This window comes from Pteropus medius, unplaced genomic scaffold, assembly GCF_902729225.1.
Source record: "Pteropus medius unplaced genomic scaffold, Ma_sr-lr_union100, whole genome shotgun sequence".
Classification (NCBI taxonomy): Eukaryota; Metazoa; Chordata; class Mammalia; order Chiroptera; family Pteropodidae; genus Pteropus; species Pteropus medius.
Window position 1 is genome coordinate 24,317,008 of NW_024344378.1, and position 16,545 is coordinate 24,333,552.

The following is a 16,545-nucleotide window of genomic DNA, read 5'->3' on the forward strand; positions in this document are numbered from 1 at the left end:
GATGCAAAGTAAAGGGAGAAGGGAGATGAGGGTAGATCCTTGGAGAACCAACTCTTAAGGCAACAGGGAAGTAGAAGCGAAGGAGACTGAGAAGGAGCAGCAAGAGATGCAGAGAGGGTCTGGGAGCCTTCATTTGCATAAAACAGCAGGCAGTGTTTGATCAGCTGTGCCTCCTGCTTCAGAGAGGCCAAGGAGCGTAGGAAATGAAAAATGTCCTCCAGGTGGTCTATTTGGCAACTGAAAAAAATCATTGGTGACCTCAGGGACAGCAGTGTTAGAGAGGTGGAGGCAGAGGCTATCAGAGAAAGGGTTGATGAGTCAGTTTGATGGTGAGTGGAAGGCATGGTGGCAGGGGGCTATAGACTAAAGGAGTAGCAGGGACAGAGGAGGTATTTTGAGATGGTTCATACCAGACAAGGAGTTGACCAAGTCAAAAGATGTAGGAGAGCAGACATAACTTAAGGAAATAGCCCAGGGGAGGGAGTTCAAAGTGGCCAGGGGAGGAACCCTTCCTTATGCAGGGGAACAGCGTTGGGCAGCAGAGGTGGAACAGGCACAGAGACTTAACCCCAGAGTGGAGGGAAATCAAAGTGCTGTCCACAGCCAGCTTCAATCTCAGGAAATGGGGGTGGAGTGAAGAGCCCTCTGTTGAGAGTCAGACGTCAGAACTGACAGTGGAGGTGGGACAAGGACTCAATGGAACAGTGTCCTGAGAAGCAAGGTGATGGGACTTTCTCCAACCGGTATCCACTATCTGGGAATGAGAACAGAGAAGCAGAAATCAGGAGTTACTTCCCAGAGCTGAGGCTAGCAGAGCATCCACAGTGGAAGTGAAGGGGATAAGGCATTCGAAGGATTCCAGGCTGGGTAGGAGACAGCAGGCAAATTCAGAACATCAAAATGTGTTCATTTACCAACTGGAAATCTACCTTTATCTCTTAATTCCTCATTAGAGATCTTCCTCTGGCAGATCCATCTACCAAAATATCAATACTTTTGGATAAATATATAAAATTAAATTGTTCCTTTGGTCTTAGAAGAGAATGAACCTCTTGTTTCTGGGATCTGACTCCACTTACTTGTAGCTAGTCTCTTTGCCCACACACTGGAAATCACTCATCTCCTGGAAATGGTAGACGATTGGCTCATTTGCAAAATTTTGCCTGTTACTGTTGTGTTTCAAAATTTTGCCTGTTACTGTTGTGTTTCAAAGTAGTGAGTTAAAAAGAATTATGAACTGAATTGTGCCTAGTAGGTGCTTCTTATTTGTCAAAGGAATAACTGAAAACAATAAGTGAAAGCTTTTCCTTGTTGCCAAAGCAGATATCAGATTTCACCACAGTTTTCTCCAGCGGCTGCTGTTAGAACAAGCAGAATAGCACACACCAAATTGCCGTAGGCCAGTTATCAAGTAAATAAAAGTCTTAACCCCATATATCACTGGGATAGAAAAAAGGCAAAATGCTTTCAAGAGTTACATAAAAATGACATCCACATTTAAAAGCAATTAATAAAATGTGTGTCGGCATATTAGGAAACTCAAGGTGGTTTTGCTAAACAGTGAGGCAATTTGTACTTTTTATGTTTTTATTTGACTATGACAAATATATATATGACAATTGACTTACATTCTCCAATGTATATGATCAGAATGTAATGTCTGTCTCTGGACCTAAGTAACTTCTGGTTATTCTTGATAATCGACATATATCATATGTTGAACGGATCTCTCTAAATGCTAAGTTAGTCAAGAAATAGCCAATAAAATACTTTTATCCCCACTGATGAGTAGGAAACACTACTAAATGTTGATTTAACTGAAATGAGCTTGAAACTTTTGTTATCAGTGTTTGAGTTACTTAATATTTATTTTTCTCATTGGTAGATTTAGCTACCAAGCATTATATAGCTACATACCACAGAACGATGATGAATTGGAACTCCGAGATGGAGATATTGTTGATGTCATGGAAAAATGTGACGATGGATGGTTTGTTGGTAAGCGATCTCATCATACTTTTCTTACTAATTGTGTATTGAAGGAAAAACTAGGATGATGAGCCGTGCAGAAAGCACTGTTCTCTGCACAGGAAGAAGAGCCTTCTTCTTGCACCACCGTTAGGAATGCTGGGGCACCCAGTTTATGTTTGCTCTCAAGACTGTGTGGGTGACACTAACGTTGGACCTAAAGAACAGATATGCCAGCGTCGGCTGCATGGGAAGGCAGTTGTCAAATTCATTAATTAGGTTCTGTCAGCTTTTCTATTGTGCATCTATCTTTCCTACATTTGGAAATTTTATTTCTGAAAACTCTTATGAAGTAACACGAGAAAATTTGAGCCTAGGTCTCTACCATGAAACCTAAGCATATGTGTGGCTATTCTAAAGATGTTATTTACTCCAGGTTTCTAATAACTTTAATCAAAACAACCTGCTTAATTAAAACAAAGAATTCACCTTTATAAAACAGGGGAGAGAAATATCAACGTTACTGAAATTCCGTTAAAAAGCAGACACTTGATATACTTTCTTATTGACGTTCTGTCAACAAACAGCCCATGAGACAAGAATTATTCTCATTTAAAAGATTCGAAAACTGAAGCCCAAAGAAATTAAATAACTAGCCCAAGGTCACCCAGATAGCAAATAGTGGGGCCAGTATTTGATCTCAGGCCCATCTCTTCCCAAGCCTCTGTTCTTTCTGCTCAGACATGAATATGATGGTAGGAGCCACTGACTCGCTCTTTGCCTCAGTTTTCCCCTGATACAAATAGCTTTACCTTTGTCTTCTCCAAAGACCAGCTCTTTCCTGATCTCTGGAAAACCTTTTCTAAAGTGAAGTAATATTAGGGCTTGGGGTAGTGAGAACAGCAAAGCCTCGGCATAAATGGGAAGCCAGAAAGATTTGCCTTGGCCTCACCAGCCTCTTAGAAAGTTACCTCATCTTCCCAAGGCCCCCAGAAGCCTGCAGCCCTCACTATCTTAAGTTGTTTTGTTCAGAATGAAACCAGATCAGAGAAGTCAGCAGTGCGGTCTGGTAGAAACATAATACAAGCCTTGATTGAAATTTAAAGTTTCCTGGAAGCTATGTTGAAAAAAATGAAACCAGTGAAATTCATTTTAATATGTTTTATTAAATCCAGTGCATTCAAAATATTGTCATTTGAACATATAATCAGTATAAAGGAATTGTGAAATATTTTACATTCTTCTTTTCATACCAAGTCTTAGAAACCCAATGTATATTTAGTTATAGCACAGCACAATTCAAAATAGCCATGTTTCACATGCTCAGTAGACAAATGTGTATCATATTAGAGGGCAGCTCTCGAATACATTAGCTGATAACCTCTTCCAGAGGCACTTACATTTTTTTTTTGCATTTACATTTTTTTATGAGAACTAGGGGTGGGGTAAGGGGCACCAGTTCTCTAATGGAGCATCGCCGGCAGCTAGGTAAAGGAAATGTTTCAGGTTCCTCAATTCCTCAAACACTTCAAAAAGTAGCCTGATATTCAGACTAAGAATAAAGTAACCCAGCAGAGCTCATTCTTCTTGTGCGTAAGGAAAGCGCTAACCAGCTACGTGAGCGCATCTCTGCGCCTTACTGTCTCAGACCTCTGCGACCTTGACCAGTTCCCCTAGGGCTTCAACTGGTCATTTTAGATGTCTTTAGCTTTGACACATTCTTTTCGCTTAGAAGTTTCACTTTGGTCAACAACTCCAACCCACTGGTGGTGGCTGCTTGAAATACTGTGTTCAGTAGGATTCCAAAGCCATATCCAAGCCAGTTGGGAAAAGGATGCAATGATTAAATTGCGATGTCTGCTAATGAGAGGGTAATAATGACACAGCACACCACACACACACCCCCACCAGTTTTAGAGGGAGAATCCTAAGGAAAGGAACTAGAGGAGGGATCCAGGAGTTCTGGATGTGGAGCAGCCCAGAAAGGGCTTTATTCCCAGCTGGCTTAATGTTCCTGGCTCAGCTGGAACCCTAATGAGGTTGGTAGCAAAGACAGGGAATTAATTTGGGGCTTAGTCAGGCTTATGAATGTCCTTTTGATGTGTGGCCATAGCCAGTGGACTTTTAGAAACCCAACAGGTCAGAAATTCTATCTTGTGTTAAATAAATGTGCTTGTTTTTCCAAAAAGAAGTACTGAAAAAAGCAGTGGGCTGGGAGTCAGAAGACCTGGGTTCAAAGTCTGCTTCTGATGCTTATTAAGCTATGGGACCTCAGCAAAGTTACTTCAGCTCTCTAAACTTAGGTTTCCTCATCTGAAAAAATGAGAGTATTAAAAATGCCTGCCTGGCTTACCACCCAGATAAGGGAAAGTGCTTTGGAAGCCATATGCTATTCTGTAGGATTGTGATCAAGGGCTGTCTTCAAACTCACCTGGGTGAATCTTCTCATTGCGCATATGTTTTTTTATAGGTACTTCAAGAAGAACAAGGCAGTTTGGTACCTTTCCAGGCAACTATGTAAAGCCTTTGTATCTATAAGAAGACTGAAAACCACAGAGACGATTTTTATTGGAGGATGAAGTATAATTCATGAACCGGTCTCTTTATTTAAATATTGAGTCAGTAGGAAAACTAATGAGGTGGAGAAAGTAAGAAGCAAAAGAGCGGGACAGAGAAGTGTGTTGTGTTGAAAACTGCAGCCTGTGTAAGCTTATTGTGTGTCAGACAGGCCTGAACCACGCTCTGAGAAGAAAGGAACGAGGCAAATCTGTATTTACTTAGCTGCTCTGGGAGCTACTCCAGCCCTCCCCTCCCCTCCCCTCCCCGTCTTAGGTAATCTAACCTGCAGCACAGTCCAGGAGCAGTTAGGCCAGAAATGCCTCCTGCCGCTGTGGCCTTGACCAGCTCCAGCTCAAAGGGGTCTCGGCATTTAGCCTAAAGCAGCCCTCAGAGTGCCAGGCAGATCCCCAACCATTCTCCAAAGGCTCCACACAGATGCCCAGCCTTAACCCGCAGCTACCCTGCAGCCCACTGGTCCCCCAACACTGCAGAGACCATCTCTAGACACTGGTGGAGGCCCACAAACTACCCAAGACCAAGTTCCCCACTGAGGTTTTGCGGGGAAATGGAGGCAAAATGTAGGTGCCCTGTGTGTATTCAGCCTACTTGCAGCATTGGAACTGATGCCCCTGGCGTTTAGACAGAAAAGCACACAAGGTTTGCCCATGGGAGCCAGGTGGCCAGGCAGATACTTAAGTTTGTATGTTGGAGTGATTTAAGTCAATAAGCCCTGTAGCTCTTGAGGTCACATGCAGTGTGCTCCATTCCCATATCACTGGCTTTCATGAACATTTACCTTCAGGGCAGCAGTTTCATTTTTCAGAATACCATTGCTAACCTTTCTTTTCTGAATTTTGTTTTGGCCAGGACGGTTAGGAGTTGATAGGTTTGTTCTCAGAAGCAAGGATGCTGTTTAGTGATTCATTTAACATACACTGATATACACTATATGCCAGGCTACCGATGAGCAAGGCGTGCTCCAAGCCTTAAAAGACTCACTGTGTCTCCATTTTTATTCCCCATAGGAGTTCAAGGGCCACTCAGAATGTAGTCACCCAGAGTTATGAATCCTGGTGCACACTGGTGAAGCTTCTCTTCAGATCAGAAGGTGCAGATGCAGTGGCTCTAGTTGTGAGGCAAGGATTCTGCCACTTCCAGGTGGTCTGTCCTTTGTGAGGCCAGGTCCAAGGCGGGAGGCCCCTGTGACACCTGGAGTGTTCAGTCACAACTCTAATTCAGGGATGTTTATTGGCCTCTGTTAGACCCCCTGGAGAGAGAAAGATAGAAATGACCCCTTTCCTACCTGCCAAGAACTCAGAGGTGGTTAGGGAAACAGACACACACACACAAAAATCCTAAATCAAGAGAGCCTGTGATATGTGCTAAGAAGGGTGTGAGAGAGGAAGAAATGAATTTTCCCTCGAGGGATTCTAGAAAGCAGTGTCATATTTCTGTCTCCATTAGCTCACTTTTGAACAACTAGGATGCTGGAAGAACCTTTGTTTGAGGGTACTTTACGAATAAAATATTTAGAATTTTTTCCAGAGTCTTCAAACTCTCTCCCTCCTCACAAATACACTTCCAAGGTCACAAATAAAAGTAGCAATCCAAGATGGCAGGGTGTGTAAAAGATCCTTGGCTTTCTGTATACAGCTCAGAATTGCCTCGGGATCATTGTCCCAAAGTCTGGAGTCTTTATAAGCAGGCGAAGTTTGTCCTCAGTGCCTCTGCCTCAGTTTTTGTCTCCGCTCCTCATCTTAGGATCCCATCAGCTGCCCACCCTCTGTCAGACAGCCACAGTACACTGTATTCTCCCTTCTCTCCTTGTCCTTGGTTCAAATCCTGCTCACAGGAAAGAAACTGCCACTGACTCCTTCACACTAAAGTGTAAGTGACTGATAACGAGGAATGTGTTACCTCTTCCCAGAGACCTTTGTTTTTAACTAGGACAGAACATAGCCTTAATCCCAAGAGAAAAGGTTGTGGCGCTAATGGCAGAGGTGGGGTTGCAGGTGGGGTGGAGGAGCTTCCTCCTTAAAGAAGATTCATTGCTTTAGGAGATCCTTGAAGAAGAAACTCCTTAAAGAAGATTCATTGCTTTAGGAGGTCCACTCCACAAGCCAAGGGCGCTGTTTGTTTTTGTTTTTGTTTTTTGGGGTTTTTTTGACTCTCTCTGCGGGAATATAATTCAAGTGCATATGTACATGCATTTGCACAGCAGCATTTCACCCATTTTGAAATGTAATTTTTGTATTGGCTAATGTGTTTCCTGGTCTTTCTTAGATGTAAACCATTAATAACACAATCTTATCTAATAGTTTTTTGAGGGGTGCTTCTTGATTAAGTAGGTAATTTTGAACACCTCGTTAAATACAGCTAGAAAATAAAACCAATTTGTAAAGCCACATTTGCATATGATGCCAGACTCATGCATTTGTATATCTCCAGAAACCCAGGTATGCCTCACCAATTTGCCCATCTTTAATAAAATCATATGTTAAAATTTGCATCAAATTTCAGCTTCCTGTGTATGACAAAACAAGGAACCAAGATTTCCAATGGCTCTTCTGTCGTCAGACATTTAGTAATATAAAATACCTATTTTTGTGCCGAGATATTTATACAGGTTTATTAATAGCAAGTGCAACTAAATGACGGCATGCCTCACAACCCGTTTTGATATGTTAGCCATGCTTCTGGGTACAGGCAAGCCCCAAACTACTTCTCTTTTTCAGTCTCTCTGGGATCAGTAAAAGAAAAAATCATATGCTTAAGTGGGAGTGTATATATGTATATTTAACTTTGTATAGCCCATGTACCTACTTTGTATAGAAAAATAATTTTAAGAATTTGAAGGAGGGGGGTAAAATAAGGAAGTCATGAAGGTTTTTGCATTTTTATTTAAATGAAGGAATTCCAAATAACCCACTGGCAGATTTTTAGCACAAATATAGCCATTGTAAAGTGTTAAAAATTTTAAATATTCTTCCTGGGAAAGAAGGTAACTGTCATCTCAGTTGCAGTTTTTTGGTTTGAGGAAAGGGTTTGGTTTTTTGTTTTTTGTTTTTTGTTTTTTGTTTTGCAGTTCTATTTATCTGAAGTAGTATTAAGGCCTATTGTTAGAATAGGTCACTACAAAAAAGATATTCTGAAAGAAAAATAACTGACATATATAACCAATTAATTTAAAGTATTGCCATTTAAATAACACACCAAGAGCATGGACTATGCTGACACAGGTTTTTCTGTTCATTTATTTTTCTTTATTGCAGTGGATTGATTTGATAGAGGTGTTGAATTACTACATTTGCTGTACATATTATTTAATAAACTTTATTCAGAATTGCGTGGCATACGTTCTTACCATTCATTCTTTCCTTCCTTTGCTAAGCTTCTCAGAGGAGGCTTATATTCACTGCGTCAATTTCTTCCACTCTCCTTTTCTGTTCTTAATTACTTACCATGTGACCTCCATCAGACTCCTTGAAGACACCACTTCTTACCTTACTCGTTTCTCAATAAGCTAACTCCATGACCATTTCACCATTCTATGTTTTTGTTTGCTCTGATTAGAAAAATAATGCATATGTCTTTAAAAGCAAAAGCAAAATATTACAAAATATGTATAATGGGTCTTGATTTACTCCACAAGACATGGGTCCAGGAAATAATACTGCACTTAGTTCTTCTAAGTCAAGTTAAATCTGGCGATGAGACTTCTCTCGTTATGGTGGACGGAAATGCAGTCTGCCTTTTTTATTCCCTCCCAAACCGAGTGTGTCAAGGCCATGGTGCTAGGCATCCAGCCTCCCTCACACCCCTTGGCTAGGATCACCCCTGTCACTATTTGGGGTGGGGCCTGCTCCATACGGAGCATGGGTCTGTTCCATAACAGAAAATCCAGAACCTCCACCCTCTCTCCCATAGTTCTGTCCTTCTCCACTTCCTTCAACTCAACACCAGTTGCACTGCCACCTTGTTGGAGTGACTCAGCGGAATCCCCCTCAGTGGGCTCCATCCTCAGACAGTCCTGGGAGAAAGATTGTCTTCCAGAGGTCTGACAGCCCCAGTAGTGGGCCCTGAGTCACAGGCACTACTTCCTCTCACGCCTTCCTCCTGGTCCAACAAATCCATTAGCTGTACCTTCAGAATACGTTTGCCACCCAACCACTTCTACCACTACAGTCCAAGCCATTTTTCCTCACCTGAACCATTGCAGTTACTTTCTAACTGGTCTCTCTGCTTTCACCCATGGCCCCTCTACTTTAGTCTTAACGGTGCAACCAGAGTGCTCATTTGAAAGTTGGTCCAAAACCCACTAATGGCTCCTCTCATTCAGGGTAGTAGTAATGACCTCAAGGCCATAGACACACTGCCCCACCCCTCTCCCTTACCTTGGCTTTGTTCCTTATTCTTTCCAGCCACACAGACCTTGTGACCTCAAACTCATCAAGCACACTTCAGCTTTAGGGGCTTATATATGCTGTCCCCTAGAAGACAATTTCCCCCAGAACCGAATGGTTTTCTTCCTCTTCCTTTAGGCCTTTCTGTCACCTTCTCGGTGAGGCTTTCTCTAAGGAGACCCTACTGTTTCCACCCCAGCATTCTAGTCTTGTTCTCTTCCTCTATGCTTCTCCATAACATTCATCATCATTTGATGTTTGTTTTCACAATCATATCAAATCCATGAGGGTCATGATTCTGTTTTGCTCTTACAGGCCCAGCACCAATAAGAGCATATACCATGGTTGGCACTCAGTCACTCAACCCTTTATTGGTAAAATAAATGAGTGAATAAATGGATGCAGCAAATGAATGAATGAATCCATGGGGCCAGACAGAGAGCCTAGAACTCTGAATACTAGTAAAGAAAGAAGGAAAACATCATTTGGCCATTTTCGTATAGCAGCGGAAATAGAACAGAAATTAATCTCAAATTATTCTGGGCTCATACAAACCTAGAAAGTGAAAGTTCCCCATAATTACACTTATCCCCCCAGAGATCACCAGTGCCAACTAACTATTCAATGTATGGTCTTCTGAGCTTTCTTCTCTATACATATGAAATATACACAGCTATAAACAAATGCTTTCCATTGTCTTACACACTTTTTCCCCTTAACGATAGAACTGAGACATGTTTCCATAATTTCCTTAACCAGTCCTCTATTGATGATGCAAATATTTGAAATTATTGCCAACTTTTTACCACAACAAACAATGCTGCATTGAGTACAATTATTGGCTCAAAGAGCAGGAACACTTCAAATCTTGAGATACTTCCAAATTGCCTTACCAAAAAAAAAAAAGAGAGAGAGAAAGCCTACGTATGCTCCCACCAAGTACATGGGAGTGTCTGTTTTCCCACCACTCAATCAAAACTAGTCTATTATCTGCTTCTACGAAATGCTGTTCCTTGGTTCGCTTGTCTTTTTCTGACCAGTCTTCTGTCTTCTTATTCTCCTATCTTCACTGAATTCTCAGCCCTCTGTTATTTTCTCTCAACACTTGTTCCTTCAGGATGCAGATCTCACAATATAATTTGAGGCCAAAGAGTCAACCTAATATTATTGACCATTCTTGAGTCACATCATTGGAAGAAAGAGAGTTGGAACTAACCTCAGGCAGGAGTGAATCCAGAGACTCAAACTTCCTGTCAGCATTTGTCTTATTCTTGGTGTTTTTGGTGGTGTTTGGCTATATTTTCACTTACTGAATGAAGCAATAGGAAACAAGGCTGCAAGCATCTCCAGCCTCATTCTTCTAGTACTCTGACTAGACAAAGCAAAGAGGTCTTTCTGTTTGGCTCATCTGAAGACAATTCCAGACCCTGCAGGTTCAACTTGAATATTTACCCTTCCTTGGGCTGACCATTTTGGCTGAAGGGGTTGGAATATGATTGGCAGCCACACCAGAACATCATGGAATGGGGGAGAGGAAAAGGCCAGGGGAGGGGTGTACTCTTGAAACAAGAGAAGAAGCAGCTGGATAGATAATTCAATGGTCCACTGTGTAAACTGGACTTTGAGTGTTATTGTGACAAACTGGAAAATGGAGCACGATTGCCCTGTCTCAGTGCAAACGTCAGTGCAGCTGAATGCAGGGTATGTGCTGAAGCTCTGCTAGCCAAGGTCTTGAGAAGAACACAGTGGAGGACGTCCAACCAGAGGAGGGAGCTGATGTGACCAGGAGAGCATGACACAGCTGTATCACACCCTAAAGGTATTAGGACTCTACTGATAAGATACAAAGATTAGAGTCTCAAAGTCATGAGTATGTGGATGAGTTGTACTTGTGTGTATTTGCCAAGTCTTAGCATGTAGAAATCAAGCCTGTCTTGGGACACTTAGCCGAGGCATTTGAGGACAAACGGAAAAAGTTCCTACTTGTAGACTGCAAGGTGGTTCAGATTGAAAATATTCCAAAGAACTTTAAGATGAGTCCATAGATGCAAAAGGCCTTGCGATACTGTGAAGGACCACATAGCATGTTAGTTTATGAAGTCTTTGAACAACTACTCTGCTCTTCCAGCACCCTCACTCCGGCCTCAGCAGAAGCAAAATGCTGCATATATTAAGAATCTCTCTGGAAAAACTGTTTTTAAAGTGAGATCTGACAAACTGAGATGAATCTGCAAAAGAGAGATCCGAGAATCATCTTTAGAGGAGTAGCATAAATCATATAGATTGATGAGAGCTTATATTATCCAGAGCAGTAGAGTTCAAAGTATGATCTATGGACCCTTGGAGTCCCCAAGCCTTTTGGGGAGATTCATAAAGTCAAAATAATTTTTTATAAAAATGTTAAGATGCTCATGGTAGCCAGCATCCAAGAAAGCCTTCAGCAATCCTCACCTCCCCGTGTGCACAGCCTTGGGTGGTCCCCTTCCACATTCTGTCAGGGTTGGTCTGCATGACCAACGGACTATGACAAAAGAGATAGTATGTCACTTCTGAGTCAAGGTCATAAAAGCCATGTGACTTCTGTCTCTTGCTCTTGGGGAGAAACAAACTACACTTTAGAACTGCTAAGTCCCAGGTATCTTTTTGTGTTAGATAAATGTGCTAATTCCACCGAAAATGAGAGGTATTAGAAAAATGGGCTGGGAGTCAGAAGACCTGGGTCAAGAAGACTTGCTGCCTCTGATACTTGTTAGGTTGTGTGACCTCAGAAATTGCACTTAAGCTCCCTTAGCCTGAGTTTCCTCAACTGAGGGGATGAGATGACTGGACCAAAGTGGAGTTCTGTTAGGAAGGAGAGAGAGAAAGCGATGCTTGGAACGTAACCCACAATGCTCCCCCCAGAGCTCTTCAGTTATTCCAGCGCCTACCGTATACCAGCACTCTCCATGCATTATCTCATTGCTCATACCAACCCTATAAGGTAGGTATTCTTATTTCTGTTTACAGATGAGGAACCTGAGCCTCAGAGGAATTCAGCGCAAGGGTATACCCCAAGTAAGTGGATTCCGTCTGACTCTAAAGCCAGTGTCCTTTCCATTGATCACACTCACTGCCTCCAGAGGACAGATAGCTGGGACAAATCTGCAGACCAGTATACCTCTGGAACATCTCCAAAAGTGACCTCATGGAATAATAATAGTGATAATCATTTGATGAGCACCTACTATGTACTTGAGCACTGAAGGTTCAATAAAGGACCTATGTCCCTCCTCAGTCTTCTGTCAGAGCCAAGATAGCAGCGATGACATAGAAGAAATCTTCATAAACTCCTGCTGATTCCATGTCATCCTATTTTTTACCATTCCAGCCTTGCTGCCTGTACTTCCTCACTAATCCTTTATCACCTGCACTTTGGCTCTCATATTCAGTGTCACAGATCTGTAAAACTCAAAGGCCATCAAGAACTTGTATTCCTCTGTATTTTCTGTAGCAGTTATGAATGACTTCAACTAACAACCAACGTGACCCAAGTAACAACCAATGTGACACAGAGATGTCTCATAATTCATAAAAAAAGAAGACAAGCCTCTGGGTAAGTTTTTCTAATTCCTCTGACCTTCCTCTCTTGGTTACAAGCTGGCTACTACCATGCATCACGTCCTCATACAACTGCATTTAAAGGCAGGAAGCTGGGAGCAAGATAAGACAGAGGTTTTCTCTTTGCATTCTTCTCTCATTAGGGAAGAAAATTCTTTTCCAAAAGCTCCCTGCAGACATCTATCTTCCCACAACTCATTGGCTGGAGTCGGTCACATGGCTACTCCTAGCTGTAAAGAAATTGCTGAAGGGAGGTGGGAAAGGCAGAGGGGGTGGGAATGGCTTTGGGTAACCAACCAGCAATGGGTATCACAAGCAAATCCCTTCCTGGGCATTCTTTTTTCCCTTGGCTTTTGTAAGATCTTCCTACCTTTCCCCACACTGTTTCTTTTCATTCTTTCCAGGCTTCTCATCCTCTCCTCTACCCTACAACATGAATGTTCCCCAAGCTTCTCTCTCTAATCTGTTGCCTGGGCAATCTTACCTATTCTAACATTATTACCCCTGTTTTCTACACGTTACTTTTTCTACATTTTAAATCAAGTAATATGAAGTTATTGAAGTAAAACAGAGAAGTTCCATAGTTACTACCACTGAGATATACCCGCCTTAAGAGTTCTACATGCATGTGTGTGTAACCTGCTCTATTCATTTATCATAACCACCTTTCTTGACAATACATATTTATCTACATCATTATTTTGATGATTACATGGTATTTCACAGTCTAAATATGCCATGGGATCTCTAGCAGCCCCCTATTGTTGCTACTTGGATGTTTCCAATATTTTGCAATTATGGACAATTCTGTAATGAACAACTTTTTATGTACTCTTAGTAACTTAAATGCCTACTTTTTTCTAGAATAAATTCCTAGAGGTGGAATTGCTGGATCAAAGTTTATGACATACTGAAGGCTTTCGACACATACATATTGTCTGCAACTGTTGACGAGACCTGTCAGGTTTTCCTTGGAACTTATCCTGGATTTATGCTTTCCCGACTGTCACCAAGAATTCATCATCCGATGCCCTCCTTCGACTGATACCTCTTCCTGAAACCTCTTTTTCTGTGATACAGTACTTCCTACTCACAAAATGACAATGGATTTAGAGGTGCCCTCATCATCTTCAGCTTGGGAGTGCAATGGTAGATAAATGGGCTTAAATATTTTTTTAAAGTTTCCAAAGAATTAACTGAGACTCCTTAACCTGAGACATTGAGAGTCCAAGAAAAATGGTCTTTTTAAAGAGTCAGATGTGCCAGAGCCATTAGGGTGGAACATCTTGAAAATTCTGGGAGAAACAGGCCAGATGAGATAGGGGGAAGGGGAACTTTAAGAAGAGACGAAAGATTTCAAGAAGAGCTTCAAGAACTGACAGAGAGGCAGTTAAACTTTAATCCGGGGGGTGGGGAGGGTTAGAGGGTTAGCCCAGAGCAAGGTCAGCCAAAGAGAGAATGGGAGTAACAACGGCATCTCATTTACCTAGAAACAATGAAGTCCCTTATATACAGCAACCTTTCCGTGACCGTGCAAAGGGCACCTAGTCCTACTTTTCAGTTAAGGAAAAACCCTCAGTCCTGTTCCTCTTCCAGCTACTGCTTCATTTCTCTCATTCCCTATGCAGCAAAACGCCTCAAAAGAGCCATCTGCACTTGCTGTCTCCAATTCCTCCTGAAGCCCCTCCATTCAGGATTTTGCCCCCCACACCCTCTCAAAATCCTTCTCATCAGAACTTCATGCCACTAAATCTCGTGGTAGATATCAATTCTCAACTCCCTCAACTTTCAGCTCCCTTCAACACACCTGATCACGCCTTCCTCCTCGAAACGTTTTTCTTCCCTTGGCTCCCAGGACACCACCCTCTCTTGCCTTTCCTCCTGTCTCACTGGCTGCTCCTTCTCAGTTACCTTCGGAGGTTCCTCTTCATTTCCCAGGCCAACATCTTACAGTTGGGGTTCCCAGGACCAATCCTTGGTCCTCTGCTGTTCTTCTACTCCTTGGTGCCCTCATCCACTCTTATGACTTTAAAAATCCACTATATGCTCCTCTGTTGCCTGAGTCTCTCCCGTGGACACCAGACTCCTATATACAACTGTCTGCTCCACGTCTCTGCTGAAATATCTAGTGGGCGTCTGAAACTTAAGTATGCTCAGAACTGAATTCCTCAGCATACCCCCAAAGCTACTTCTCTCACAGGTTCCCCCGTTTCAGTTAATGGCAATTCCATCTTATAGCTGCTGCTCAGGCTAAAACACTTGAGTCATCCTCGAAATCCCTCCTATACCTCACTTCCTATCCATCAGCAAATGCTTTAAAATACAGCCAGAGTCTAAACACTGCTCACAGACTCCCCTGCTCTCACCCTGGGTCCCAGCCAGTAATCATCTCTTGCCTGGATTATGACAACGATCCACTTACTTGCTCCCTGCCCTGCTCTTGCCTCCTCTTCCATCTGTTTCAACAGCAAGCAGAGTGTTGAAAACAAAAGGCAGATCATGTTAATCCTCTGCGTAAAGCCCTCGCGACCTTCGACCTTCGCTCTTACTCCGAGTGGTTCTCAAATGCCCTGTCAGGCTCTCTGATTTCTCTGACCTCATCTCCTTTTCCTCCCCTCACTCACTCAACTCCAGCCCCACTGGCCTCCTTGCCAATAAATGTGCCAGGAGTTCTCATCTTTGAACTTACTGTTTCCTCCGCCTGAAAGCCCTGCCCCCAGACACCTACATGGACTCCTCACTCGCCTGGTTCAGGCCTGGACTCAAATCACTTTCCTGGACAAGTCTTCCCTCATCACTTCTATTTTTTGATATTTGCAACTCCGCTTTATTTTTCTCCATGGAACATAACACCGTCAATCATACCATATTTTTTTTTCCTTTTTAAAAAAACATTTGGAAATAAATTCAAGATCACAGAAAAGTTCCAAGAATAAGGACAATACAAAGAATATTATATATCTTTTATCCAGATTCACCTATCGTTAACATTTTATTCCATTTGCTTCATTTGTGCCCTTTCCCTCTCTTTCTCTCTCTCACACACATGACTTTTTTCTAAACCATTTGAGACTTAGTTATACACATGCAGCTCTTTATCCCTAAACACTCCAGTGTGCATTTCCTAAAGACGGGAATATTCTCTCACACAACTACCATCTAGTTATCAACCAGTACATTTAATGTTAATACAATACTTTATCTAACCTACCATCTGTATTCATTTATTCCTTCTAGTGTAGGGGTGGGTCTACCATCAGATATGTTCCATTTGGATTGTCTGACTCTTTATTTTCCTTTAATCGGAACCATTTCCACAAATTTCCTTTGTCTTTAATGTCATTGCCATTTTCGAAGAACATAGTCCCTTTTATTTAATAGGGAGTCTGATGTTTCCCTGTGATGAGATTCAGATTATGCTTTCCTGGCTGGAATGTTACATAGCAATGTTGCGTTCTTCTCAGGATGTCATATTTGAGTCACATAATATTTTACTTTTCCCTGGTGATGTTAATTTTGATCTCCTGGCAAGGTGGTGTTGAGCTTTGCCGTGTAGTTATTTTTTTCCTTACATCTAATAAGACTGTACAAACATCCTGCTTCTCAGATTTTGCACTGTAGATTTTTCACCTCATGATGATTCTTTGCCTGAATTAATCTTTACTACAATCGTTGTAAAGTGATGGTTTTCAAATTCTCGTACTCCTTCTACATTTACAAGTTGGCATTCAGAATTCTACTGTAAGTAAGAATCCTCTTTCTACCTCCCTTCCTTCCTTCTTTAATTCATCCGTCTGTCCATCTATTGACTGTGTGGACTTGTAGATTCTTGTTTTTTCCAATAGGTTAGAATTCCTCATCATTTTAATGCTTATATTGTTTCAAATTTGGCCAGTGGGAGCCCCTTTCAGCGGGCTTCTGTACCCTTGTAACACATACCCGCCACTTTTTCAAGCACTTTCTTACTTTCTGCTTAACCAGCTATTCTGGACTCATCTTGTACCTATCGTGCTGCAGC

The 16,545-nt window shown here is 42.0% G+C and overlaps 1 protein-coding gene and 1 long non-coding RNA gene across 18 annotated transcripts in view; one reads left to right on the top strand and one right to left on the bottom strand.

Annotated features, from left to right (window-relative positions):
* Window positions 1-7,034, top strand: part of SORBS1 (sorbin and SH3 domain containing 1) — a 211,496-nt gene extending 204,462 nt beyond the window's left edge. For all 17 annotated transcript variants that reach the window (XM_039871670.1, XM_039871669.1, XM_039871671.1 and 14 more), the window contains 2 exons: window positions 1,886-1,998; window positions 4,439-7,034. In XM_039871670.1, the coding sequence (XP_039727604.1) occupies window positions 1,886-1,998; window positions 4,439-4,506 (181 nt within the window). In that variant the 3' untranslated portion in view covers window positions 4,507-7,034. The remainder of the gene's footprint in view (window positions 1-1,885; window positions 1,999-4,438) is intronic.
* Window positions 6,279-14,981, bottom strand: LOC120609276 (uncharacterized). The gene is made up of 2 exons (XR_005654719.1): window positions 14,950-14,981; window positions 6,279-11,158 (listed from the first exon to the last, which is right to left on the bottom strand). It is a non-coding gene; the product is annotated as an uncharacterized LOC120609276 (long non-coding RNA).
* Between the last annotated feature and the right edge of the window lie 1,564 nt (window positions 14,982-16,545).